General features: G+C 39.6%; 1 protein-coding gene across 1 annotated transcript; it reads left to right on the forward strand.

Annotated features, from left to right (window-relative positions):
* On the forward strand, positions 1-26,742 carry UTP6 (UTP6 small subunit processome component). The gene is made up of 19 exons (XM_008521447.2): positions 1-506; positions 1,756-1,840; positions 4,788-4,829; positions 5,064-5,156; positions 5,868-5,915; positions 6,511-6,574; positions 8,483-8,601; positions 11,479-11,556; positions 12,612-12,693; positions 13,179-13,260; positions 14,146-14,330; positions 14,904-14,983; positions 15,353-15,430; positions 18,270-18,449; positions 19,308-19,388; positions 19,588-19,697; positions 20,308-20,374; positions 23,407-23,479; positions 24,412-26,742. Exons 1-19 carry the CDS (start codon positions 415-417, stop codon positions 24,567-24,569), a joined length of 1,797 nt encoding a protein of 598 aa, XP_008519669.1. The 5' UTR covers positions 1-414; the 3' UTR covers positions 24,570-26,742.
* Positions 26,743-27,154: the final 412 nt, after the last annotated feature.

Here is a 27,154-nt window from a genome sequence, read left to right on the forward strand (position 1 = left end):
CGAGGACTTGCGATGGGAGCAGAACAAAAGCAGACAGCATCCTGCAGAAAAGGCATTTCACACCCCTTCCAGGTAACCCCTCTGGACCCGGAGGCGCTTTTTCCGATCTCCGCCCCTGTCTAGCCTCGCGCTCATTTAGCCCCGCCCCTCCACGCCGGTCCCAGCGAGTCCTCCTGCGAGGGAGGGGTCCTCGCGGCAACCCCACAGCCAGCCACACGGAGGCGCCAGCGGCCGCGGGAGCCGCAGGGCGCTCTCCACCGGCGGGGGCGGCGGAAGCGGAAAAGGCGGGATCCCGTGCGCGCGTTACGTCAGCACGTGCGAGCCGCGGGGTAGGATCTCCGGACCAGAAGGGGTGCGCTTCTTGCGCGTGTGGGCCGGGGCTTGGCTCTCTCGGCGTTCTAGAGTTCGGACCTCATGGCGGAGATCATTCAGGAGCGCATAGAAGATCGACTCCCCGAGTTGGAACAGCTGGAGCGCATAGGGCTGTTCAGTCGTGCGGAGATTAAGTGAGAGCGCTGAGGAAGGGGACGGGCTGCGGCGGGCTGAGGGGAGGTGGGGGCGTGTGTGTGGCGGGGGCAGGGCTGTGGGCACTTGAGTTGTGTTTACTTTCCCTAACACGGCGGGAGCCCATTGCCAGATTTGGGTGATGCCCAGACCTAATTTCTCATTCATTGCAAGGTGATCCGTGCATTTACCCACCAAACAGAACAGCTCTTCATGGAGCGGGGTCTTGGGGCTAGAAGGGGATAAAACCAGGATCCCTGCCCATCAGGAGCTGACTGCCGTGTGTGTGTGTGTGTGTGTGTGTGTGTGTGTGTGTGTGGTGGGGGAGACGGACAAGTGAACATTTTGATTACAGTGTAGTGTACTGGTAAGTCGATTGTAGTAGATTGTGCTGCTCTAGAGATGCGAGCGGAGTGCCGTGGGAGCCCAGGAGGAGTAGATAAGTGTTTCTAACAAGATCTAAAGATGGGGACCATTTAATTCAATTTCGTATTATACCCCAGGGTTTCGCCATCAACATCTGGCATATAGTTGGCGTTCACTAATTTGTTAAAATAATAGTTTTTAACGGCTTTCTGTGGCTATTTCTTCATTTTACAGTGACTGTGAATGTAGTAATGTGACTATAGGAGCTTTAAAGTAAACAATTGTTACTAGAACGCAACACAGCAGTGTGAACTCTTAATAAGCAGCCAGGAAATGTTATTGTTGCCATTAACTAGAGACAATTATTAGTCTTGCACATCTTACATTAAATTCTCCTAATACACACATGTTGTGTGTTCACTCCTTAGCTCAGTGACTCTCCTCCTGTAAGTCCTTTATAGTGATGATAAACCTTTCTAGGCAGAGACAATCTAGGGTTTTTTTTTTTAATCTGCCTGGAAAGAGATTTGGTTATTATTAAAACCTAAGTGACCTGAGTGTGGAGGAAAAGAAGTCTTTACTAATAGTGCGTATAAATAATGTAAAGTAGTTCACATTTTTTACTTTGCCGATGGGAACGTCAGCGATCCTGGTGATTGATGAAGATGATTTTCAGGAAAGTTTTAAGATATATCCTGGTGCCCGTAAGATCTTGGGAGTAATCATGTAAGAGAATACTTGCTTACCAAGGATAATTATTTGGGAATTAAATGTTTTGGTAATTATGTTTTAAATATATTAAAAGTAAAGAAACTTCAAAAAACCCCAAAGTTATTTAACTTTTGCTCTTTTCAAGTGTTACGTTTTGAATAACTTTCTCCTCAGGGCTATCATTAAGAAGGCTTCAGATCTAGAGTACAGGATACAGCGAAGAGCTCTTTTCAAGGAAGACTTTATCAATTATGTTCAAGTAAGTGAATAATTTCATTACTTTTTAATCTTAGAAATTTTAAATCAATTATTGAACGATCAGCTTGATGTCAATTTTCTACAAAATTTTAGAATCAGTGATTAGACAGGTAATTTTTTAACAGGAATAGAGGTGGTTTGGAAATAGCATTGCTCCATTAAGGCTTTAGTCCTTGGCAGGTGAAACTGTTTTTTTCTTCTATACGGGTTAATAGATCAGAGACTGCCAGAGACACAGTGTATCAGGATTTCAGTAAGAGATTTGAAAGACTCTCTTGTGGGGAAAAATAAAGGAGAGTCAGTTTGATGATAGTAAATATTTGGAAAGTTAATACTTAACTTGTCTATAAGTGTGTTCAACTTAGAGAGAGGTATGCTGCAAGATTCTTCAGTCCTGTAAATGAATGGAAGATTTGAGTGAAGATAAAATATACGTGCTAGACCAACTTTCACATGGGGGAGAACGGGTAACATGTTGGATGATGGAATCAGGATTCAGAAAGAACCCAATAACAGGATGAAATATTTAAGACTAAAGGTTCTGGGCTTAGATTGAAACAAAACAAAAAAACCCACACAACTGAACAAATGATATATAAGACCTGGCTAAGAATCTTATATTTGGAAGAGGTCCTAAGGCTCATAGTAGATTGCTGACTCAAAATGAGCCAAGAGCGTATTATGTCAAGAAATATAATCTAATTAACTACATTAACAAAAGTAGAGTGTTGAGTAAGTTAGCTGAGCAGAGGACATTGCAGACAGTAGGCACTCAGAGATATTGGTTTGAGGAAAAGTGTTTTGTACTTATCAGACCACGTCTGGAGCATTGTGTTATGCTCAAGGCTACATTTTAAGAAAGACTTGGAAAGATTGGTTGGAAGGCAGCCAGGATGGAAACCTTGTTCCAGGAGGAATCATTGAAGGAAATAGAGAAGTTTAACCTTAAGGAGACTTAAGAAGTGGCAAATAATTTCGTTCTTCAGCTATTTGAAGAGCTATGTGTAGATTAGGTTGATTAGTTTTGGAGAGCATAACTGAAATAAGTAAGTAGATTAAACACACACATACAAACACACAAACTGTTGCATATCCCTCCCCCCTTATAAACTTGGCTATGAGACATAAATGGCATTTTAAATCAGTGAGGTTCTGGTAATCTACATTGAAAAAATAAAATTAGAGCCCTGCCTTGCATAGGGCGCAAAAATAAATTCCTGCTGAATAGAAAAGCTAAATGTGGGGGGAAAACTTAAATCTTCTACACAATATATGAAGGAATGACTTCAGCTGGGGAAAGATTTCTAAAAATAAATGAGACTGTGAAAGCACAAACCATGAAGGGAAGATGGACTTGAGTAGATTAAAAATTTCTGTGCAAAAACACCATAAATAATGTAAAAAGACAAGTCACAAAATGGGAGAAAATATTTGCAACACATATAATTAGAATCTAGGATACATAAAGAACTACAAACCAGAAAGAAAATGACAAAAAACTGGAAAGAAAATGAAAACAACTGGAAAAATATGAACGTGCAAATCACAAAGGGGAAACGTCATTCACTGATAAACTTAGGGAAAGATGTTAGTCTCATTAGTAATCAGGTAAATATAGATTAAAACCAGGGTGCACTACTACTTTGCATTCATCATATTAGCAAACATTTTAAAGACTGACATCAGTGTATGATAGGTACAACCACTTTGAAGAACAATTTGGTATAAAGTTGAAAATTTGTGTACTCTGTGACCCAGCAATTTCATTCATTCGGTTATAGAGTAAATATTGGATACCTGCTGTGTACATGGCACTGATTTCGATCTAGTGGGGTACAATAATAAATTAAGCAGACAAAAAATCATTGCCTTGAGGAGCTTATATATTAGTGGTGGAAGGGGGTACACACTCTGGAAACGTTCCTGAATATGTCTACAAGAAGATATGTACAAGAAGATTAATTACAGCTTTTTGTAATGGAAAAATTGGAAATAAATATGCATCAGCAGGAGAAAGGATAGGTAAATTGTTTATTCATACAATGAAATACTATACAGTAGTTAAAATGAATGGGCTTGAATTGCATGTGTCAACAGGGATATATCTAAAGACATAATGTTAAGTAAAAATGTGGAGCGATGGGTACAGTATGATAGCATTTGTATACAGTTTAAAGGCATTCAAGACGGCATTATAATAAAATCTGGAGTCATGCTTGGGAGTGATAAGCGACAGTGTCAAGATGGTCATTTCTTCTGGGGAAGTTAGAGGGCTTCACCTTTATTTGAAATGTTTTATTGTTAAAAAAGATTTGAAGCAAATAGAGTCAAGTGTAGGCTTTAATGTAGCTGTGTGGTAGCTGCATGGGTGTTCTGTGTGCTTGAAATAGTTCATCAAAGTTTAAAATGAAGCATGCAATTTTGTGAGGTCCTGAGTTTTCTGTCTCTAAGAGTCTTCAAACTGGGGCTTAGAGAGGAATTGTATGGTAGTGATTTTTAGATAGTTTTAGAGGTTCTGAGTGGTCCTTTAGAGGGGAGGGCAGGGAGAGCAAGTTAGGCACCCTGTTTCAGCTTGTTCTACTCTAATTTATTTGCTTGTGCATCAGCTAAAATTTTTGAGTGGTTAATTTACTAAAAGTTCGAACACGCTTGTAGACTAGAAAGTTAGATATTGTAAATCTTATGGTCTTACGGTTTTAGTAACATGCTTCCTTTCTATCTAATATGTTTATATGCTTGCTAATGTATGTATTTGTGAGTTTTGCAGATGTGAGGTGAATTTTTAGTGAATGCTAGACATTAACTGTAAATATGCTTCTTGATAGTAAATTATCTCCTGTTTTATATTCTTGATTTTTGTTTATGATTACAACTAAATGCATTTCCTGTATTTAAAAAGTTATAATTTTTCTCGTTTTCTCTTTTTTTGGTGTGTTTTTCTTACGTAGTATGAAATTAATCTTTTGGAGCTGATCCAGAGAAGAAGAGCTGTAAGTAGATCATTTTCTGGAAGTTGGAAAAATATAGAATGAAGTAGAGTGGTTCTATAGCTGGAACTTGGGTTTGGGAAGTAGTTGGCATTGATAAATGTGTGGCGATGTGCTCATAATGGATATTTGTGATTATTTGCTTTCTCTGTCAGTACTGTTGGATGATCGGGTAGGAATGCTGCTTTGGATTAATGTGATTAAACTGAGGCTTAGTTTTTGTGTGTCCCTTTTTAGCGCATTGGGTATTCATTTAAGAAGGATGAGATTGAGAATTCTATTGTACACCGGGTCCAGGGTGTCTTCCGACGTGCTTCAGCAAAGTGGAAAGTAAGTGATCAGAGTGGCCTTAACTGTAAGGGATGGGAAGATATGTATTATCATGTTGTGACTCAGATATTCACATGTATTGTTGTCTCCTCTTATCTTGTGTGTCTCAATACTTATTCTAATGTTGGTATCGTTACTTGAAACCACTTATCAAACTGTTAAGAAAACTGGTCTCATTACTTTGTGGTTATTCTGTAAGGATGGTGATGAAAACAGTGGATTTGATACATAATTAAGGGTCAGCAGATTGTCTGGGTTTTGTTTGGATCTGTCTTGAAGTATAGCATACCAAAGACTTGAAGGTGGAAGATAATGGTTAGAGTAGAGGCAGTGCCTCAGTAACTTGATTTTCTTCAAGTTTGGCTCTGGGACTGGGACATGTTGTATGGGAAGTACCTTGGATTCCTGGGAATGACACATTTTGGGTAGCTACCCCTGATGGAGACCATTTAATAAGCACTGCACTGAGCGTATTGGATAGACAGCAGATTTTGCCTTGGAGTGTGGCAGGTGGGAGTAGGGGGCTGGATTGAATTATCATGGCTAAGAGACCTAAGGTCTCCGTGAGGAAGAGCCTAATATGCTGAGGGGTGTGGTAACACATTGGAGTTTCGAAAATCTGCCTCTCTTTCTAACAAAATTAAGTATTGCAAAGATGTGTTATATATAGAGTTCAAATTCAGGCAGCTTACTACGTTGCTTTTCTTGCAGGATGATGTTCAACTTTGGCTATCCTATGTAGTCTTTTGTAAGAAGTGGGTGAGTATTGGGCAGCTGTGTCTTGCTCCCTCTCTCCATCTTTTGGTTAGTCTGCCTTTGAAGTCCCATACTTAATGACTGAACTCCATGTTTTCTCCAAAAATGTAGAGTTAGCAAAAGGGAAAAATGCAAGAAGACTGAACTTCAATGTAACAGTATTGCATGTCTGAATGACTATACACATGGCGTCCAAGTTGGTTAAAAAAAAAAAAAAAAGATCTTTGTGTGTGGGCTGGCCCCATGGCCTAATGGTTAAGTTCAGCATGCTCACATATGAAATAGAGGAAGATCGGTACGAGTGTTAGCTCAGGGCTAATCTTCCTCAGCAAAAATAAAAAAGAAAGAAAGAAAAAGATCTTTATGTGTATTTGTTCAGTAAAGTTGAAATTTTTCTTTTAGATATTTAGAGTGTTTACATATAGTGGTTTAGGTAGAAGAAAACTCTGGGTCTGTCTGTGTTTGCTTATGTGTCCCAGCAGTAGTAGATCTTGCCCCGTTAGGTTTTATAAGGTGAGAGTACAGTGAGATCACTCAGAGATTAAAAACAGTGATTTTGCTGTGTAGTGAGTAGAATTTTTTGCTTTCTCTTTTGCAGGCTGCCAAAGCTCAACTTAGCAAGGTATTCTCTGCCATGTTGGCTATTCATTCGAACAAGCCAGGTACGTTGAAATCCTTGTCAGTTCTTTTTCTACCTTTTCTGTAGACTCAGGCTGTTTTGGAATTCATTTTGCTTGATAAACCTAAAAGAAATTATTTTGAGAACTTGAGCACAGGCCCTTGGCCTCAGCAGGTTTGGTTCCCAGGTCGCTTGCCTCTTAGCTCATCCATGCCTGTATGTACTGGTTAGGGTGTCAGGTATTGTGTCTGTGGGCAAGAAGGTCTATGTTTCTTTTTAGTTAACGATAGAAGAAACTCTTTGGTTTTTTGAGGGACATTCTGTTCAGAGGCAGTCATATTTAAGGGATTTCAAAAACTTAAAAGGGGAAAACATTAATACAGATTTTGCAGGAGACTGGCATAGAGTAGGTACTTCTGTTTCGTAAGGGAAGGATTTCTCTTGTGGCTACTGTGTAAGCGGTACATTATTTTATAAGGGAGGTGCTCCAGCGCCTAGTCTCAAGTGTTAGGCTCAACCAGACAGACATTTTACACTACGCAAGACCCAAATAGGCTACATTTGGTGCCAGTTTATTCAGAAGGGTACAGCAGAACAGCGTTCGGTGTGTTTCTTCAGTGGAGTACTCTTAGCAATTCAGTGGCTAGAGTCTAGTCCCCAAGGGGACGGTTCAGGTGTGAGGGGATGAGACCACATGAGTGGGTAGAGGTGCCACTCTGGCTTAGAAGGCCCACGGATGACTGTAGCTTCCAGGGATCCTAGAAAGGGCTGTGCTCAATTTCAGGCATCACATGCTCCAGAAAGCCCAAAGCAGTGGCTCTCTACCGCTCCCAGCCTTCCTAGTCCAGGTGTGGTTGCCAACCCTGGGTCGCTTTTACCAAAGCACTCTTGACTGGTAACATAGCTGGTCTTTATTACGTTTCTAGGGAGATAGCTAGAATGTTAACTCAAGGATAATTTCTCATCTAGAAGGACAAAGTTGGTTTTTTTTAAAGCCTTTGTTCCCAAAAGGTATGATGATAAATTTGTTTTTAAAATTGTGAGCCGTGGGGCTGGCCCCGTGGCCGAGTGGTTAAGTTCACGTGCTCCACTGCAGGTGGCCCAGTGTTTCGTTGGTTCGAATCCTGGGCGTGGACATGGCACTGCTCATCAGACCACGCTGAGGCAGCGTCCCACATGCCACAACTAGAAGGACACACAACGAAGAATATACAACTATGTACGGGGGGCTTTGGGGAGAAAAAGGAAAAAATAAAAAAATCTAAAATTGTGAGCCGTTTAAAAAAGTTATGAAATATTTATTTATTTACTCATTTATTTATTTATTTTTGTTTCGATGAGGAAGATTGGTCCTGAGCTAACATTTATTGCCAATCTTCCTCTTTTTGCTTGAGGAAGATTGTCCTGGAGCTAACATCTGTGCCGATCTTCCTCTATTTTGTATGTGGGATGCCACCATGGCATGGCTTGATAAGTGGTGTGTAGGTCTGCGCCTGGGACCTGAACCTGCAAACCCTGGGCTGCCGAAACGGAGCTTGGGAACTTAACTACTATGCAACCGGGTCAGCCCCTGAAATATTTTAAATATAGAGAAAAAGCAAAATAATTTTATTTCATTGATTCCCAGATACACAATTTTTTCTATCATTTTAAGACTTATAAATTTGTGTGAGACTTCCAATGATGTTGGCCTTAGAGCTAATGAAATAGAGTGACAGGCACATGAGTCCCCACAGATGTTAACATTTACCTATTTGCTTCAGGATACTCTAATTTTAGATAAAACAACAATACTTTACGATAGCTGTTAGAAATTTCCTCTCTCCATCCCCTTTCTCTTTTGGTAAGATCTTTTTTAAAAGTTCTTTGAGTATTAAAATTGGAGCGTTGGTCTTTTTTTGCCTGACTTGATTAATTTGTTGAAGTGAAGTCTGGTGTTTTTCATTCATAGCTTTGTGGATCATGGCCGCAAAGTGGGAAATGGAAGATCGCTTATCTTCTGAAAGTGCAAGACAGCTATTTCTTCGAGCCCTGCGTTTTCATCCGGAGTGCCCAAAACTCTATCAGGAAGTGAGTGTGTGTGCACATGAGATGAGAGAGTGATGCCTCAGTGTGGTCCCTTGGAGACATGTATTCTTTATTAAGAAAGACTCCAGTTTACGGAGGTTAGGCAGAAGCAGGGGAGCTGCTGGGGAAAGGGAGCTGGGAGGGTATCTCTTGGCCAGTGGTAGGTGTTGACCGTGTGCCTCTTCCAGGTTGTTAGTGAGAGGTTGGAACTCCTACCTACCCTTTATGGTTGGGAGGGATAGAGAACTGGACCCTACCTTTTTTAGTTGTGGGAGCCATGGTTCAGCCATCTTTATACCTTTGTCCTTATTTTTTTTCTTGCGTCTTTCTCACTCTCCTTTTCTTTCTCTTTCTCTCTCTTCTTTTGGCTTCTCTCCCTCTCTTTTCCAATTTCTTTTTGTTCTGTTCGTCTCTTTAAATTACTGAGGACCCCTCTTGGTGGGGTGCACTAGAACAATGATGGCCAGACTTTTGATTAAAAAAGCAACAAAAGTGAGATATCGCGCATTATTGGAAACTGTACTCTTTTCTCCGATGTTTGTCAGGATAAGGGAGAAACTGCTGTGTAGTCTTCAAGTGAAAATTAAGCCTTGTGTGATGAGGGGAAAACGATAATGGGTCTTCGTGCTGATAGGTTTTATGGGTGTCCCAGCTGTGTTTTCATCTTGTAGTAATTTAATGATGTTTTATATTGTAGTCTTGCATCCTTTCGCTTTTCATATTCTGTTAGACATTCCTTTGCTGCCCTTATTATTTTTATTGAGAAGCTCTTGTAAGAATCAGTCGTTCCTGCTCTTGGAGGGTTATTGTTTGGTATTATTACGTATGTTTTTTGGAGCCTTTCGTAAATGCCTATACTTTATATTTTCCAAAATGGAAATAGATTTATTGTTTATCCTTATCAAAAGTAATTAGAATTTGTTTGTTATAAATAGTTCAGAGAAAATAGTTTTATAAAAAAACAGAAAAAGTAATCATACCTTTATGCATACCATCCATACCTTTATGCACATTACAGATATTTAAAACAGATTTTATTTCTGAAAAGTGGGATTCTACTACATATTCTTGTGTTCTGTATTTTACCTAATACATTGTGCATATAGTTCCATGTTAGTATGTATTGATCTATATCGGTGGTATGCAAACTTTTTGATCTTAGGACCTTTGCAATCTTCAATTACTGAGGACCCCCAAAGATCTTTTGTTTATATGGGTTACTTCCATCAGTTTTTGTTGTATTGAAAATTAAAACCAAGAAATCTAAAAATATTCATATAAAAATACTAAACACATTACCTGAATATAGATTACTTATTTTTAAATGAAAGTAACTCTTGTAAAACAAATTTAAAGAGAAGAATGGCATTATTTTATATTTTGCTAATCTCTTGAATATTTGACTTAATAGAAGATAGCTGGATTCTCATACCTGCTTTTGCATTCAGTCTGAGTGATAGCACCCATTGGATGGCATTGAAAAACTGTAAACTCTTGACAGAATAAGAGCAAAAGAGGCAAATAACATGTTAGTATTACTATGAAAATAATTTTGACCTTGCAGACCCCATGAAAGGATGTCAGGAACCCCCATGTATCCCCAAGTCACATTTTGAGAACTTCTCATGTACATTATCTGTTTTAATAGTTGCATTTTTTAAAAAACCCTGAAGTTTATTTTTTATTTTACACTGCAGTCATGTGCCATTTAACAATGGGGATACATTCTGAGAAATGTGTCGTTAGGCCATTTCGGCGTTGTGCAAACATCATAGAGTATACTTAACACAAACCTAGATGGTATAGCCTGCTACACACCTAGGCTATATGGCACTAATCTTATTATTAGTCTTATGTGGTCTGTCATTGACTGAGGTTGTTGTGTGGCACATGGCTGTATAAAAGTAATATGTATTGATAGGAAATCTTGGAGCAAAAAATCAGAAAAGCAAAAGCACAGAAGAGGAAAAAAGTTTGACCAATTGAGGACAAATGCTATTAACAATATGGTGCATTTCTTTTTTTTCTGTGCACGTTTCTCACATAGTGGTTGATTGTGTTACATGTAAAATTTTGTAGCCAGCTTTAAAAACAAGGTAGAATAACGTTAGAATTGTAGTGCACCATTACTAAATTATTGTAATGATTTTCTGGCTGCATCAGCAGGCTGCTTCTTTTATAATCTATTTCAGTTCCCCTATTGTTGGGCCCTTAGGTTGTTTCCAGTATTTGCTCTTACAGCTTTGTGTATGAAACTTTTAGGTGTGTATTTAGGATTATTTCCTTATGATAGGTTCCTTGAAGTGGAATTACTGGTTTAAAGGGTATAAACTTTTTTTTAACTTATCATTTTAATAAGTCTTGTAACATGGACTTGAAAGTATTAAAAATTCTGGACAAGTCCAACTTTACAGTGCATGTTAATTGTGCATTAGTTTTCTTCATATAGCTTGACATTATGTATTTGCCACTGATTTTTATTTTTAAATAAGTGTAGATTGACAGGAAGTAACAAAGATAGTACAGTGAGGTCCTGTGTACTCTTTACTCAGTTACCCTCGATAGTTACATTTTATAAAATTATAGTGTATTAAGACCAGGAAATGGACATTGGTATAATGTGTGCATATGGTTCTGTGTCATTTTTTTCACTTGTGTACGTTTGTGTAACCACCACTGCACTCAAAATACAGAACTGTTTCACGACTGCAAACATCTCCCTGTTTGTTAATGGTGGCTAGTTTCGTAACAAAATAAAATAGGATGCTCTCCTCACATTTTTTCAGAACTGATATTTGTGGGTAAAAAATGGCATATTATGTATTTCTAATTTAAAAAATTATCTCCAAAGATTTTTGGTTCATTGGTTCCTGTCTGTAGTACTTTAGGATGGAGCTGATGCATGCTGAGAAATTGAGGAAGGAAAAGCAAGAATTTGAAAAAGCCAAAATGGATGTGGTAAGATCCTAATATGTTGTCGCTGGTTAACAATTTAGCGTGTTTTGCGCCTGCTTAGGAGTAAGAGAAAATCTTTGGAATGTGTATTTCTTTCCAATTTACTGTCATTTTGAAAGTTTAAGATGAGTCTGGAGTTCATTTAATTAAATGGGCTTAGTCATAAAAAAGGAATTTTGTGCTTTAAAAACAGACATTTGGATGAATTGAAGTGGTCCTCAAAATTATTACTGATGGAATGGCCAAATGCTATTCTTTAATACTTTATGATTTCATTAAATGACATATTAATGGGTTGAAGGAACTTGAGGAAGGTTGTGAAATGTGTGCTTCCTAGCTGCCTTTGTTTTCCTTTTTGAATAATTTTTTTATGTGACAATAATTTTAGAGAAAGAAGTGTTAGAATGTTAGAGCTGAAAAAGAAACTTTACTATTGTTGGTTATTGTGGTTTCCAACTCTGAACTTTTTGCATTTATTTAATTTTATTTACTTATTTTTCTTTTTTTGGTGAGGAAGATTCAATCTGAAGATTCACATCTGTTGCCACTCCTCCTCTGTTTTTGCTTGAGGAAGATTAGCCCTGAGCTAACATCTGTGCCAGTCGTCCTCTGTTTTCTATGTGGGTCACTGCCGCAGCATGGCTGATGAGTGGTGGTCTGCGCCCGGAATTCAAACCTGTGAACCCAGGCTGCTGAAGCAGAGTGCCATGGTCTTAACTGCTATGCCATGGGCTGGCCCTCTGAATTTCTTTATCCAAATACAATCTTACACAGAAGGGTAATGAAGACTTGTAAAACCTGACCTATTCTGGTCTAAATGGACAGTGAGGCCTTAAGCCATGTGGTCTTGCTGCCACTCCAGGCGCCTGAGAGAACACAGTTGGAAGATCAATGGTCTTGTTCAAGCTGCACATTTTACAAGTGAGGGAACTGACCCAGAGAGAGACGTGATTTGCTAGAAATCATATGGCATGGGTAGTCTAGGACTGTTAATTTTCATCCTGGTGCTTTTTCTACTTACTGGCACTGCCTCTTATGTTCGATATAACACTCTTTAGGGGGCTCTTGATTATCCTGAAGAAATCCTTAAGGGCGAGTTGGCACGGATCATCTACAAAAATTCTCTTAGCATCATTAAAGGTAGGTATGTTTTGAAAATTTAATTAAAGTGGGAAGGCAAAACATTCTGTTTATAATGAGGAAGACCTTTTGCTGATTTTGAAAATTTCTGTAAGAAACTCTGCTAGAATATGTATAAAACTCTGATTGTAGGAATAATGTCCTGTTTCTTTCAGGAAAGGCATATTGCCCATTAGGATATACTTGAACATTTCAATAAGTTTTTATTGGGTATTAATTATGTGGGGAGTTGAAAAGAAATAGATGATTTAATACATTCCTTTATGCCCTTAAGTTTAGAATAAAAGTTAGAAGTAATTGTGAATACCCCAAAATATTAATAGCTTTGCTTGTGTGGTGGGATTATGAGGTTTTTTTTCTGTGTGACCTATTTCCCAATTTAAAAAAACAAAAGAACTAACTCCAGTACATCAAGAGAGTGATACTCTTAAGAGTAAAGTGATGCTTTAGATTCTTACTCCCCTCCCTTGCTTTTTAAATTTTAGATGCAGAATTTCACGTGTCACTGCTTTCAATTGCACAGCTATTCGACTTTGCCAAAGATCTTCAAAAAGAAATTTATGATGAGTAAGTAAAATAGTGGAAGGTGAATATGTTTATTTCTGATCTTGTGGTAAGGATTTGAGGTTGTGGATATGTAGAAAGGGGGAAAGAAGATACCACACTAAATCCTTGGAAGGATGCTAAGTTTTAGGACCATTGTAGCATAGTAAATCATATCAAAAATATCTTTCTGGAGAAGTTGTTTGACTCACTTATTGGTTTCCCTTGGGAAATAGTTTGCCTTTATTCAGTAACAAATATATAATATGGCTTACGTAAAAATCTGTCTTTCTGCTTTCCTGGCATGTCTTTTGTCCCTAAAATGTGAGTTGTAGTCATGAATGTTTATAGTTGAGTGCTGCAGGTAATTTTATTTTTTCATGTCTGATTGTACGGTTTGAGAATTATTTGTAGCCTGCCTTGTGGGTGCTTCACTCAGACACAGCACCCTTGCTTTCACAGGAGAGGAAGTGGAACTTGGATCAATCTGCTCTTTGGGTATCTTCAGCGTTTTGGTAGAGGGTTAGGTTGTGCGCTTTTTCTCAGCCTCTCTTATAGAAAATCAAGATCCTGGATGTACCAAGGTTCTCCGGGTCTCCAGGGTATTTGTCTTGTCACACATAACCTGCTGATATGACTTTGAGAGCTAACTTGACAGTTAACATTTGTGAATGATGTCTGAACCCTTCTGAAGCCCAGTAAGTGTGTGACGCTTCTGATCCATTGACAGCATTTGTAGATGAGGGAAGGTACCTGGCGAGCCTGTTGGGAAGTGGCTCTTACGGTATGCAGTTGTTGAAGGGATGTCCTGGGTCCATCTTTAGAGCACAGGGAACTGTCTCTCTGGTTGATGTTCTGAGTTAGTCTCGTGTCATAAGGCTGATGCCAGTAAACTGTATTTTTTTCCAGCCTTCAGGCTCTGCACACAGATGACCCCCTCACTTGGGATTATGTGGCACGGCGAGAATTAGAGATCGAGTCGCAGTCAGGAGAAGAGCAGCCTACGACAAAACAAGCCAAAGCAGTGGAGGTGTGCCGGAAGGAGGAGAGGTGCTGTGCTGTATATGAAGAGGCAGTAAAGACTCTCCCTACAGGTGATCTTCGCCAAGCCATGGTGTGGTGTAGAAGTAAGAGTGTTCATGAATGTGAAACGGAAGCTCCATTCCCACTGCCAGAATCGATTGCAGGAGTCTCTTTGTGACAGTTTACAGTGTGCCTGGCTTTCCAGTTTGTTCTTTCTTTGGTGGTGAAAGATGGAGCTTTTATGACCTTTCTTGACGGTAGTGGTATTTATGTTCACCTATTTGGGAGAAATGACACTTAGGAAATGATAATTCAGAAGATTGTTTAAATATCATTCCTTAATTATCTTTTGTTATAGATTTACTTTTTAACTTTGTAATATTGGAGAATAAAGGTAAAGAAAATATATAACATGCTTGATAAGGCTTTTAATTTTTATATTTATGTCATTGCTCAGTCCCGTTCCCCGCCCGCGCCAGTATTTGAGATATTTGATTGGCTGTAGTCAGGATAACTGTTTTTTTCATCAGACTACTTTTAAGTCTTCTTCAGAGGAGTTTTCCCATCAAAGGAAAGATGTGTGTCATGATTGTTAAACTGAGAGAATTGGTGATCTGATAGCGTCATCTTTCTGACCTTTTTAGAGGCCATGTGGAAGTGTTACATCAACTTTTGCTTGGAAAGGTTTGCTAAGAAGACCAACAGTCAGTTCCTCAGAGAGAAGGTAATGATTTATGTTCCATGGTTATAGAGCTGACCAGAAAGTGACTCTTGTCTGAAGGAAGAACTTACAGCTCTTTTGGGGTCTGGGACAGCTTCCAAGAACTTCGTTCTTACCCACTTTCTCCTGTGAGGACCTGTCGTTCTGAAGGTCCGAGTCTGCTTTGCCCTTATACTGGCCACCAGGTTGGGAGTTGCTGTCTGACTGGGCTGTGCTTGGTGCAGCTGCCCAGCTCTTTTAATCATAAGTGTAACCACCTCAGTCCCTTCTCTCAAGTCTCAGAAATGAGCAAAAGTGCCATTGGTTCCTGTCGGAAGCAAAAGGCTCCTGCTGGGATCTTTGTAATGAATTGATAGATTTTTCTGATTTCAGAGGCTGGAAAGAACCATGATTGCATTCAGGAAGGCGCATGAACTCAAACTTCTACTGGAATTCCAATATAAGCAGTGGGTAAGGATATGGAGAACACATTCATTCTCTGCCAACTACGTGTACTTAATTATGGTTGGTTCCTGCTGGTGTCATGTGTTTTAATATGTATATAGTTTTATGACAGCCCGTTTGGAAGTTTGCTGTGGTAGTTGTAAAGAGTGTTTCTATTTGGCTGTCAGTATTTGGTGTGTGCCAGAAATGAAATCTGTACCCGGAAAGGGTGGAAGTTTACATCGTGGAAAACACTCAGTACAAAGAGTCACAATTTTGGTTTGTTTGTCTACGCATCTGTCTTCTACTGAACATCCTGAATAGACCTGGCCCAGAATAACCATTTGTACAATCAAGACAAATTAGCTATGTTCCTGTGTTTTAGAAGCTGACATAGTAAGAGACATGTTAACCCGTCCCTGCCCTCTGGGGTGAGTAAGGATTGTTAGAGAGACCAGAATACTGTGTGTGGGAATACACATGTCTGGACTGGGTTTTGCCACTTAATAGCTAGGTGATGGGCAAACCACTTAACCTTTCTGAGTTTGTCTGCGTGATTTTAAAATAGTGAAAGTGGTCCTTATTTTGCCACCTCACAAAGTTGTTGAGAGCATTACATGAGATGATGAATGTGTTAATATATTTACATACCTTTGTAGGGGAGAAAAGGACAGAAATCTTTATATTTATTGAGTGCCTTTATTTATCTAACTCTTAGCTTGTTTTTTGTTTTTAATTTGCATGTCTGTATTTTTATTTTATTTTCTGCTTGAGGAAGATTGCCCCTGAGCTAACATCTGTGCCAATCTTGTTCTGTGTTATATGGGATGCTGCCGCAGTGTGGCTTGATGAGCCATGTGTAGGTCCACGCCCATGATACATACCCGTGAACCCCAGGCTGCTGAAGCAGAGCACGTGAACTTAACCGCCATGCCAGCAGGTGGCCCCTACTCTTGCCTCTTTTGATTCATATCTTTATGCAGGTTTTACTAACTGCAGTTAATGTCTTGCTATTTTGTATTGTATTCTTTTTTTTTTTTAAAGATTTTATTTTTCCTTTTTCTCCCCAAAGCACCCGGGTATGTAGTTGTGTATTTTTAGTTGTGGGTCCTTCTAGTTGTGGCATGTGGGATGCTGCCTCAGCATGACTTGATGAGCGGTGCCATGTCTGCGCCCAGGATCTGAACTGGCGAACCCCTGAGCCGCTGAAGCAGAGCGTGTGAACTTAACTGCTCGGCCACGGGGCCAGCCCCTGTATTCTACTATTTTTATATTAATTTTTTCTGTACTTTTAACATATATCTACGTAAACTATATAGTAGCCTACTGTGTTATACCATGACTGAGGTACCCCTTTCCCATTATGGCATCTGTCTGTGAAATATCTGAGGCCTGGATGAGTTCAACTTCTCCTGTTTGAGCTGTTGAATGCTGGCAAGACAGTCGCACCACATCAGTTCAGATGGGCTTTGCTTTGGGTACTGCCTTGGCAGTCCTGCTCTCTTTCCATTATTGTTTCTTTTGCCATTCACCACTCCGGCTCTTTCAAAGATCCTCTGCTCCTCACATTTCTGGTGCTGCCCTTCTAAGCCTACCACTTCATCACTCAGTTGGCGACCTTGCCTTAGTGAGAGTTCCTCAGCATACTGCCTCTAAACTTAAAAGGCTTAGCTGATTCTATACCCATCCTTTCTCCAGATTATTCTCCACAGAGTGGTTTTTTAGAGTTGATTATCAGATTATTCTGTAGCTTCCCATTGTCCTTTGGATAAAGCTGCCCGTTCACCTTAATTTGGCCCCTGCCTGTGTTTCCAGGCTCTCCTGCCAGGGCTCTAGTTTACATCCTACCCTCCAGCCATTCTGAACGTGCATTTCCTTGTATATGTCCTTGGATTTCCCAGCTGTCTCTCATCTTCAGCCTCTTACATGTGCTGGTTGGGAGAGTCTTCTGTTTTCCTGGGGATCTCTGCTTTCACCTGACTAATGCTTGCTTTTCCTTCAGTTTTCATGGTAAATGGTGCTTCCTTTCTGGGAGCCCTTTCTCATCACTGCTGTAGACCCTTTTGGGTGCTCCTGCTTCGTAGTCCTGTAGCATGTGATTTTTTCACTGTTGTGGCACGTGTCCCACTGTCTCTGCTGCTAGACTGGAGGCTCTATGGGCGGTGGGGAATGTACCTGGTTTCCTCTTTATTGATAAGCATGTATGGTATGCAATAAAAATGCTTGCTGAATGGATGGATTATATACTGCCTTTTGCTGGCTTTTTCACAATTTTATAAAACTGGATTAGTTTTAAACTTTATTTTTCCTGTTAAAATAGTGTGGATAGAAGCATTTTGAACAGATAAGATTTCTTCTGTTCATCTATTTGTGGGGTCATAGTTGTTAGGGTAAAATTCCCAAGTTTAAGATATGAACACTTTCATAACTCTTATTACATGGTGTTAAATTGCATTGGAGAAAAATTGTACTGGTTGACAGTGTGCCCAGCTCTGTTTGAATAAATTTGTTTCCTTACCACTCCGCAAATATTGGTTTTATCTTTGCTGATTTTTATTTTCTATTTGGCGGGTGTGAGTTTTATTATAGTGAGCTATTTTGTTAAGCACTTTACTTTCAGTCTAAATTATTCAGGCCCTCTCCTTTTTACCTCTTCCCTGTTTTTTGATAGCCCTTGGGGATGGGAGCTGGGAATGGAGGAAGAATTCCAAATCCTTCATGTTGTGCCTGTTTGGCAGCCATGGTAAAAGGTTTAGCGAAAGGCTGTTGAATCTGTTGCCTCAAATGAGGTCTTTGCTTGTCTCCGTTCACAAAGATAATTGAGCTTTCAGTAGTTACTTTTCCAATGATCCTTTGTCTTATCTAGATTGAGTTGTTGCTGCACCATGACTTCATTAAGGAGGCTCTGGAGGTGGTAGTGGCCGGGACCGAACTGTTTCGAGACTCTGTGACAATGTGGCAGATGAAGCTGCAGGTGCTGATTGACTCCAAGAGCCCTGATGTGGCTGCGCTTTTTGAAGAAGCCTTTGTGCACCTGAAACCCCAGGTCTGTGAGTCGGGTCTTTTGTATTTCATTCTATTTGGGAAACATTTTAAGACTGCACCCAAAGCTCATTTGGAGCGTACTTGTCTGATGAGAGCTGGCTCTGGAGTGCATTTTTTATTAAGTAGTGATGGTTCAAGGGTTAAGAGTAGAAGAATTTTCTTCCATTTATAGCCTGTTTCTAATTCTTTATTTGAAAATTGACTACATTATTTAAAATTTTCTATTTGACTTAGGTACCTTACAAGGGAGAAATATTAATAGAATGTTATTCTCACTTCCTTCCAAAGCTGAACTTAAGCCTGAGTTTAAACACACATATATTTCTAAACCTTAATGTTTAAAAGACTAAACTTTAAACCTTTACAGTGAATCTTTCATATTACTAGGAAAAAAGTATTCCAGAAGGTGAAGTGAGAGCACAATCTTAACTACTTTCTTGCTCATTTGTGTGTGTGCCTCTGGGACGTGAGTGATCAGATGGTTCAGCCTGGATGAGTTAGTACTTGAGTTGTGGGTCCTGGACAGCAGAGACAATGACCTGGGTAGCTATAGGTCTTACTAGCCATGGACTGTTAGTTGCTTAATTAACTAATAGATAATTAATGATAATAACTATAGGCAGTATTCCCCAACAGAAGGGAACCAGAATTAGCAGAAGAATATCGCTGTGGGTGATTTGGTGAGAACGCTGTCTGTATCCTGGCATACCATTACTGCCGGGCACTGAGTAACGGACAGACTGGGAATGAATCCATATTTCAAATATTGATTATCTTAGGAGGAACCTGTCTTTATAGTGACTAGTTTTCAGAGCACAGTGGTAAGCTATCATTTTCTAACACTTTTTATTGTGAGCAGGTTTGTCTGCCATTGTGGATTTCTTGGGCAGAGTGGAGTGAAGGTGCCCAAAGCCAAGAAGACACTGAAGCAGTCTTTAAGGTCTGGCTCCACGTTCTGAGTCCATGGGGTGTGGGGAAGGAGTGTGCAGGGTCACTAGCTGGCCAGCTTTAGGGTGATGTCTAAAGCACGTGCTTCTAGCGCACTGTTAATTGAGTGGCCTGGGGCGTTCTGGGAAAATTTGTTCTACTATTTAGAAATTTCCTCATGCAGCTTGTTTCTTTTTTCTTTTAAATTGTAGAAAGCTATCTTAGCTGTCAGAGGTTCCGACTCAGTCACTCTGAAGAATAAGTACCTGGATTGGGCTTATCGAAGTGCTGGCTACAAAAAGGCCAGAGCTGTGTTTAAAAGGTACTCACGCTACTGGTCTCTCCACCCTGTGCTCAGCCGCTCGTGCCGAGATGATGTGTATCACAGATGGTATCTGAGGAATAAACCCCGGAGCCCTTTTCAAAGTTTCTGTTTCTGTTTTTGAACAGTAAAAGCAGTTGATCAGTAACAACCCTTCATAAATATCATTTATTAAAAATAGCCGTATGACATACTGCTCTGTGGGTGTGCCGTAATTTATTTGGCCACAGTAATACTGCTTTGATGAACATTTCTGCACAAATATTATTTGTCCGTATTGGAAATTATTTCCTTAGAATATATTCTTAGAAACGGAATTAATATTCTCCTTGAGAAAGACCTTGAGATATAATAGAGAACTTAGAACTCTAAAAGTAAGAAAGAAGAGAACAGGAAGAAAACTAGGAAAGAGTTGGGTGGTTGTGAAGAGTCAGTCGTTGGAGGTTGAAAGCACTGAGTGACTGGGGGCAGGTCAGTGCCTGCATTAAACTGCAGCCAGGTCTTTGTTAAACCGTGTGTTGTGGGGGCACTGGCACAGGTATTTATATTTACGGGCAGTAAGAGGCTTTCTGTCATTGTGGGAGATAACAGTCCCCCCTCTTCCTTTTAGTTTACAGGAAAGCCGTCCATTTTCAGTTGATTTTTTCAGGAAAATAATCCAGTTTGAAAAGGAGCAAGTAAGTGTTCTGTCTATGCATTTCTTGTCTGGGAAAATGTATTAGTGGTTACTAATCTATGGCAGCATCTTGTTGTTTAAAAAGCTCTGATCACAATGCAGTATAAATTTCTGGTCCCTTTATTCAACTCTTTTTTCATAGAGACGGTTTAGGAATGATTGATAGTCAAACAAAGAAGAGAAAGTCCATGTCTGAAAAACAGAAAGCTCAGATGTTAGCTCTTGGAAGCACCCTGCCAGGCTGGGTGAGCTGCTGCTTGTCTGCCTCCTCAGCATCCTCTTTGTCTCTTGTATTGGGTTGTGAGGTAGAGAGTAGGCACTTAGTAACTGTTTCTGGTGTCTTTCTTTTTTTTTGAGGAAGATTAGCCCTGAGCTAACATCTGCCTCCAATCTTCCTGTTTTTGCTGAGGAAGATTGGCCCTGAGCTAACATCTGCCTCCAATCTTCCTGTTTTTGCTGAGGAAGATTGGCCCTGAGCTAACATCCATCCCCATTTTCCTCTATTTTATATGTGGGACGCCTGCCACAGCATGGCTTGATAAGTGGTTTGTGGGTCTGCACCCAGAATCCAAACTGCTGGACCCTGGGCCACCAAAGTGGAGTATGTGAACTTACCCACTGCACCACCGGGCTGGCCCCTGTTTCTGGTGTTTTTAACTGAACTTGTGAGTGAGGAAAAATACAGGAAGTCTCAGTTAAAAAAATAATGCACAAAAATCCAAATGTGTCTGTAATCTCATTACAGTAACACAACTAACCGTATTTATTTTTACTGTTTTCTTTAATTTTTTGTTTACATATATACACCGTTTTGTACTGTTTTATTTCTGACATATGTCTCACATGGAAGTTTTCTCTTTTTTCTTTCTTTTTTAATATATGTATATGTATTTTTTTTGCTGAGGAAGATTGGCCCTGAGCTGATATCTGTTGCCAGTCTTCCTCTTTTTTATATGTGGGTTGCTGCCACAGCACGGCTGATGAGTGGTGTAGGTTGGTGCTTGGGATCTGAACCCATAAACCTGGGCCACTGAAGCAGTGTGTGCTGAACTTAACCGCTGTGCCACGGGGCTGACCTCTCTCTTTTTGTCTTTTACTTAACATTATTTTGTAAATGCATGCCTGTGTTTTCACATGGTTATCATTTTTAATGGTTGTGGTTTTATTCTTAAACCCATAGTTTTCTTAACTATTCCATTACGTGTAGGTTGTTTCCAGATTTTTAAAGATTTTATTTTTTTATTTTTCCTCCTTCTCCCCAAAGCCCCTCAGTATATGGTTGCGTATTTTAGTTCTGGGTCCTTCTAGTTGTGGCATGTGGGATGTCGCCTCAGCATGGCCTGATGAGCAGTGCCATGTCCGCGCCCAGGATCCGAACCAACAAAACCCTGGGCTGCTGAAGCAGAGCATGTGAACTTAACCATTCGGCCACGGGGCCAGCCCCAGATTTTTGATACTGAAAACAAGGACTGCTGCAAGCGTTTTGTTTATGTGGCATTTTTTTTCTTTTGAATTGTTTTCTTGAGATAAATTTCTAGGACTGGAGATAGGAGTTTTTTTATGGTTGTTTATATATTGCCAGATAGTCCTCGAAAAGAATTGTACTTATTTATGGTGATAATCAGCAGATAGATCAGGATGCCTATTTCCTCACACCTCCTTCAAGCATTGTTTTGCTTTTTCTCCTTTATTTTGCTATTTTGATTGCTGTTTATTATTTTTATTTGAATTTTGAAAAATCATTAGGTTGAAGTCTCATTTTCATAGTTTTGATCATTGTATGGATCAATTATCTGTTCTAATCCTACAGTATGAGAGATAGTATAGCATAATAATTAATAGCCAGGGCTTGGATTAATAACGTAATAGTCATGTGCCTTGAGCAAGTCACTTAATTCTAAGCCTTGTGGTCCTCATCTGTAAAGGAGGTCATAATGCCTGTTTCAGGGGTGTGAGGGTTGTAAGGCCGGAGGACATAGTGGGTAGGAAGGACTGCACGGTGCCGCGCATGCACATCATGAGCCCCTAAGAAGGTGTGCTTCTGTTTTTCATGTGTGTGTAAGCTGTGAGGTTAAATTGACTTCCTATATAATAATACAGTCTCAGGGAAGAGAAATTTGAATGAGGAAATAGTTATTTGACTGTACAGAAAGATTTTTAAACTGAAGATAATCTGCTTTGAAAATGAAACAAAAGAGAACACATTTAAACAGAAGGAGAGGTCAAGAATTAACATTTGATTGTAAAGTTAATATCGGCTACTCTGCTAGGTGCATAATGAATCAGCATTTTAATTTAACCTTCACAGTTTCTATAAGATATATCATTATCCTTGTTTCATGGGTGAGGAAACTTTTAAGGTCAGAGGGTTAAAAAACTTGTTGAAGGGGGGCCTTCCAGTTTGGTGAACACGTGCGGATGTGGGGAGGGTGGCGCGCCTGCAGACGGCGTGGAGGCCCCTGCCCCTTCCTCGTCCCTTGCCTGCGTCTCTTGCATCTGGCTGTTGCCGAATTGTGTCGTTTTATAATAAACCAGGAATCTAGTGAATAAAAAAACTTGCTAAAGGTCAAATAACTAGTACTTATATATACTTTGCCGTGATATAAAAAGTTCTGAGGTGGACATAGCTTACTATGTGCCAGAGCCCAGATACTCAAGAGGAAGAAGTTCCCAGCTATTGGGAGTGGAACCGTCCCCGTTTATTTATTTAAATCCTACTCCTCCCTCAGGGTTTTAAAATCTATTTTCCTGTGAAGCTGCCTGTGTTCCTCCAACTGAGAATTAATTAGGCTTTTTCCATGCTACCATAGCAAAGTGCTTGTATGACTGCTTGACATTTACTTCACTCTGGTGAGCAGTGCATTTGACTTTTCCCTGGATGAGATGACGGCCAGACTGTGTTCATCTTAAATTCTGACCCTTCTTCCCTTCAGATACCTAGTAGATGGTAGCTATGTCATAGTGTGGTTGAAATGAATTTGTGACATGATAAATTGGGCCATTGAGGCAAGATTGTCTGATTATTTTTGTTAGGAATCCTGCAAGATGGCGAACTTAAGAGAATATTATGAGAGGGCTTTGAGAGAGTTTGGATCTGTAGATTCTGGTAAGTAAACTTCAGTTATAGACACACGAGTCTGTTTGCATCTGTCATCTGAAACCTATCAGGATGGTTAGAAGAGCGTTTCTTAACTTTTTTGGAGTCCTGGCCCTCTTTGAGAATACAACTTGAATCCTTCCCCTGCCTCCTCCCTCGCTTTGTGCATAGATACTTGCAGACAATTTTGTTCATAATTTCAAATTCACAAGCCGAAGAGTCCATGGGTGTTCTATTAAGAACTCGGGATTAGAGAAAGATCTGTTTGGTTTGGTTCTCTTAAAACAGTGTGATATTTGTCAGAGAAAGGTTAATGTAGGTCGGAACAAAAAGGAGGAGGAGTTGATAGTAAAGAGGTAGTGGAATGCTAATTGACATTCATTGTCATTGGCTGTTGCCACATTGTCCTCATTGATAGAATTTGTAAAACGTACTTCTGGGTATAGGTATGTCATGTAAAATTTGTTTACTTATGAACTCAAAAGTGACATGTATAGTTGTTAAACTCACATTTAAAAAATACATTAGCTCTTAGAAGGTTTCAACAGATCTCCTGGTGAAATGAATGACACTAGCACTTTCACTAACACATGCAAGTTTTGTTAAGCGTGGTGACAGGGTTATAGTGAACTCAGTGAGGTCAGTTGCACCTTGAAAGAGACTCAGCAAAATCCTCCCTCTGAAATATTTAGTTTTTTTGAGTTTATGAAATACATAGACTGTCCTGATTAAAGTGAAGTTTTCTGTTCAAAAAAAAAAAAGTTTTGACATACCTTAGTATAAAGAAGCTAAGAGAGGTATTGTTTCACATAGGGTTCCGGGGAACTAATAGCAAGAAGTTAAGGTTCTTAGAAATCTTGCATGGGATCGATATTATATAATTAAGTTTACCTAGTAAGGCTTTGTCAGTTATCTAATTGCATGTTTGCTTCTCTTTAAAGATCTTTGGATGGATTACATCAAAGAAGAATTGAACCACCCCCTTGGTAAACCTGAGAACTGCGGACAGATCTACTGGCGAGCCATGAAAATGTTGCAGGGAGAGTCAGCAGAGGTGTTTGTAGCTAAACATGCCATGCATCAGGCCGGCCATTTGTGAAAAGAGGAGGAGCACAGCCGGCTTGTCAGATAGTATCGTGAGCCCTCCAGGCAGATTTGTAATAAGAGTTCATCTGCAGTTTGCTTAGAGCTGGCAGACAGGTGGCTGTCTGATTTTGAGACATGCTTTACTTTTGTTAATGCGTTAATCTTTAGTTCCAGAAAAGAAAAGAGAACTGCCGTTTAGTGGCCAGAGGCTGTTTGTTGAGGCTGGACCTACTGTAGGTCTTAAATCTTTTCCAAAATACATGGAAATCATGCAACTGAATTTCCTTTATTACCTCTGGTAAAGCATGAGTATTTCTAATCTAGGCCTAATGGCCAGTTAAAATGGAGGAGAAAGTATAGTTCAGTGTGTTTATTTGCTCCTTCTTATAAAAATATACATGGTATACATTTGTTGTAGAAAATATGGAGGGAATAGAAGAACGTGGAGAAGAAAATAAAAGCATCCTGTAATCCCATCATCTGGAGTTAAATTTAGTAATTTGATTTCCTTTCTCAGAGTTGGATTTATACTGTTAGATCATTTACTCATTCATTCATTCATTCAGTGCCCATCACAAGCAGGAAGGAAGGGAAGCTTTTTGGGATGGAAGTAGAGGTTGGAGGAACAGCTGGATATCCTGAGAGAGCTGGTTGAAGCAGCAAAAGGATTCTGGGTATGGGGGGAAAAGTTATCTTTTAAGAAGATTAAGACGTTATAAAAATGTCTTCTGTCTCTGGGACTGATCTGTTTGCAGTGGGAAGGCCGGCAGCAAAAGAAGGGCAGGGGTAAGGAGTAGATTAGAGCAGCACAGAAGGGCTTCCAAGCAAGGATGGAGGATGGCTTGGGGCAGAGAAGGCATTCTGGGAGCAGGGGAGGCAACTGTTTGAATTTTATATCCTTTAACTTAACATTGTGATGTCACTGGGAGAAGCATTCAGTGAAGTGTTAATGTTTCACTTAATACTATGTTATTTTTCTATTTCATTAAATAGCCTTAGAAACATTGAATGAATTCATAACATTCCATTGTACAGATGAGCCAGGACTTATTTTTCTAATCCCTTGTGGTTGGATCTTGTCATTTCTGATGTTTTCTTACTATAAATGCTGTTGATGAGGATTTTTATAAATCTTTGTTCACATCTCTGGTTCTTTTTTGTTTTTTTTTTCCTGCTTTTTGTCCCCCAAATCCCGCAGTACATAGTTGTATATTTTAGTTGTGGCTCCTTCCAGTTGTGGCATGTGGGATGCTGCCTCAGCGTGGCCTGATGAGCGGTGCCATGTCCGTGCCCAGGATCCGAACTGGCGAAACCCTGGGCTGCCGAAGAGGAGGGCGTGAACTTAACCACTCAGCCACGGGGCCAGTCCTCTGGTTATTTTTATAAGAGATTGACATCTGACAGTAGAATTATTGGATTTAAGGATATAACTATTTTAAAGAATATGTATTGCCAATTTGCAATGTATGAAAATATTTTCAAGCAATGTATGAAAATGTTGACACCTTTACCTGCAGTGGGTATTATATTGATTTTTATCATTTTAATAGGTGAAAAGTGATATATTATTATTTTAGTGTGCATTTCTTTGATGTTAGTGAATTCTGTCTTTTCATGTTCTGGGACTATTTTTTGAACTTTGTGTGTGTGTGTGTGTGTGTGAGAGAGGAAGATTGGCTCTGAGCTAGCATCTGTGCCAATCTTCCTCTATTTTATGTGGGATGCTGCCACAGTGTGGCTTGATGAGCGGTGCTGTGTCGGCGCCCAGGATCTGAACCTGTGAACCCCGGGCCGCCTAAGTAGAGCACATGAACTTAACCCCTATGCCACCGGGTCTGCCCTTGAACTTTTTTTCTTACTAATTTATAAGAGTTTTTTATATATTAAGAATATTAATTTTTAGTTCGTCTCTCCTTTATTGCAGATATTTACCCCCAGCTTTTTTTGTGTGTGTGGTGTTTTTTTTTTTTGATTTCCAGAGATTTTGTGTGTGTGTGTGTGTGTGTGTGTGTGAGTGTGTGATTTCTCTTGCTGAAAACCTTTCCTCTTGCTGAGGTTGACAACTCAGGTTTTCCCCAAGTGGTTAACTAAATTTTCCACAGCACCATTTGTGGCTCGTAATTAATTTCTCTCTGTTGATTTGTGGTACTGCCTTTATTATATATTAAATTCCTTTGAATAGTAAAGTCTGTTTTAGGGCATTTTTATTTTAAATGTTTGTCTTCTAAATGTTGTTTGCTTGTTATTTGTTTTAAAATAAAAATTTCCTCTTTCCTCTCTCCATTAAGTCCTGGGAAGTTTAACATTCTAAATCCTTACATGGCATTTTTATTTTAGGAAAGAGATGCATATTACACATAAGAGATGAGAGCAAAGAGAGTGATGGTTGACTCCTTAAAGCAAGGCTGTGAGTGTGTGTCACCCTGGGTCATCACAGCCCTGTGTCTGGATCTCACCATTGCAAGTTAAGGAGATACATCTTGCTAGTTCACCTGAAGCTGCACTGTCAGATATCATAGCTTCTAGCTACGTGTGGCAATGTAAATGTATTGAAATTAAATAATTCAGTTTTTCATTTACACTGGCCACATTTCAAGT

This window comes from Equus przewalskii, chromosome 10, assembly GCF_037783145.1.
Source record: "Equus przewalskii isolate Varuska chromosome 10, EquPr2, whole genome shotgun sequence".
Taxonomy (NCBI): domain Eukaryota; kingdom Metazoa; phylum Chordata; class Mammalia; order Perissodactyla; family Equidae; genus Equus; species Equus przewalskii.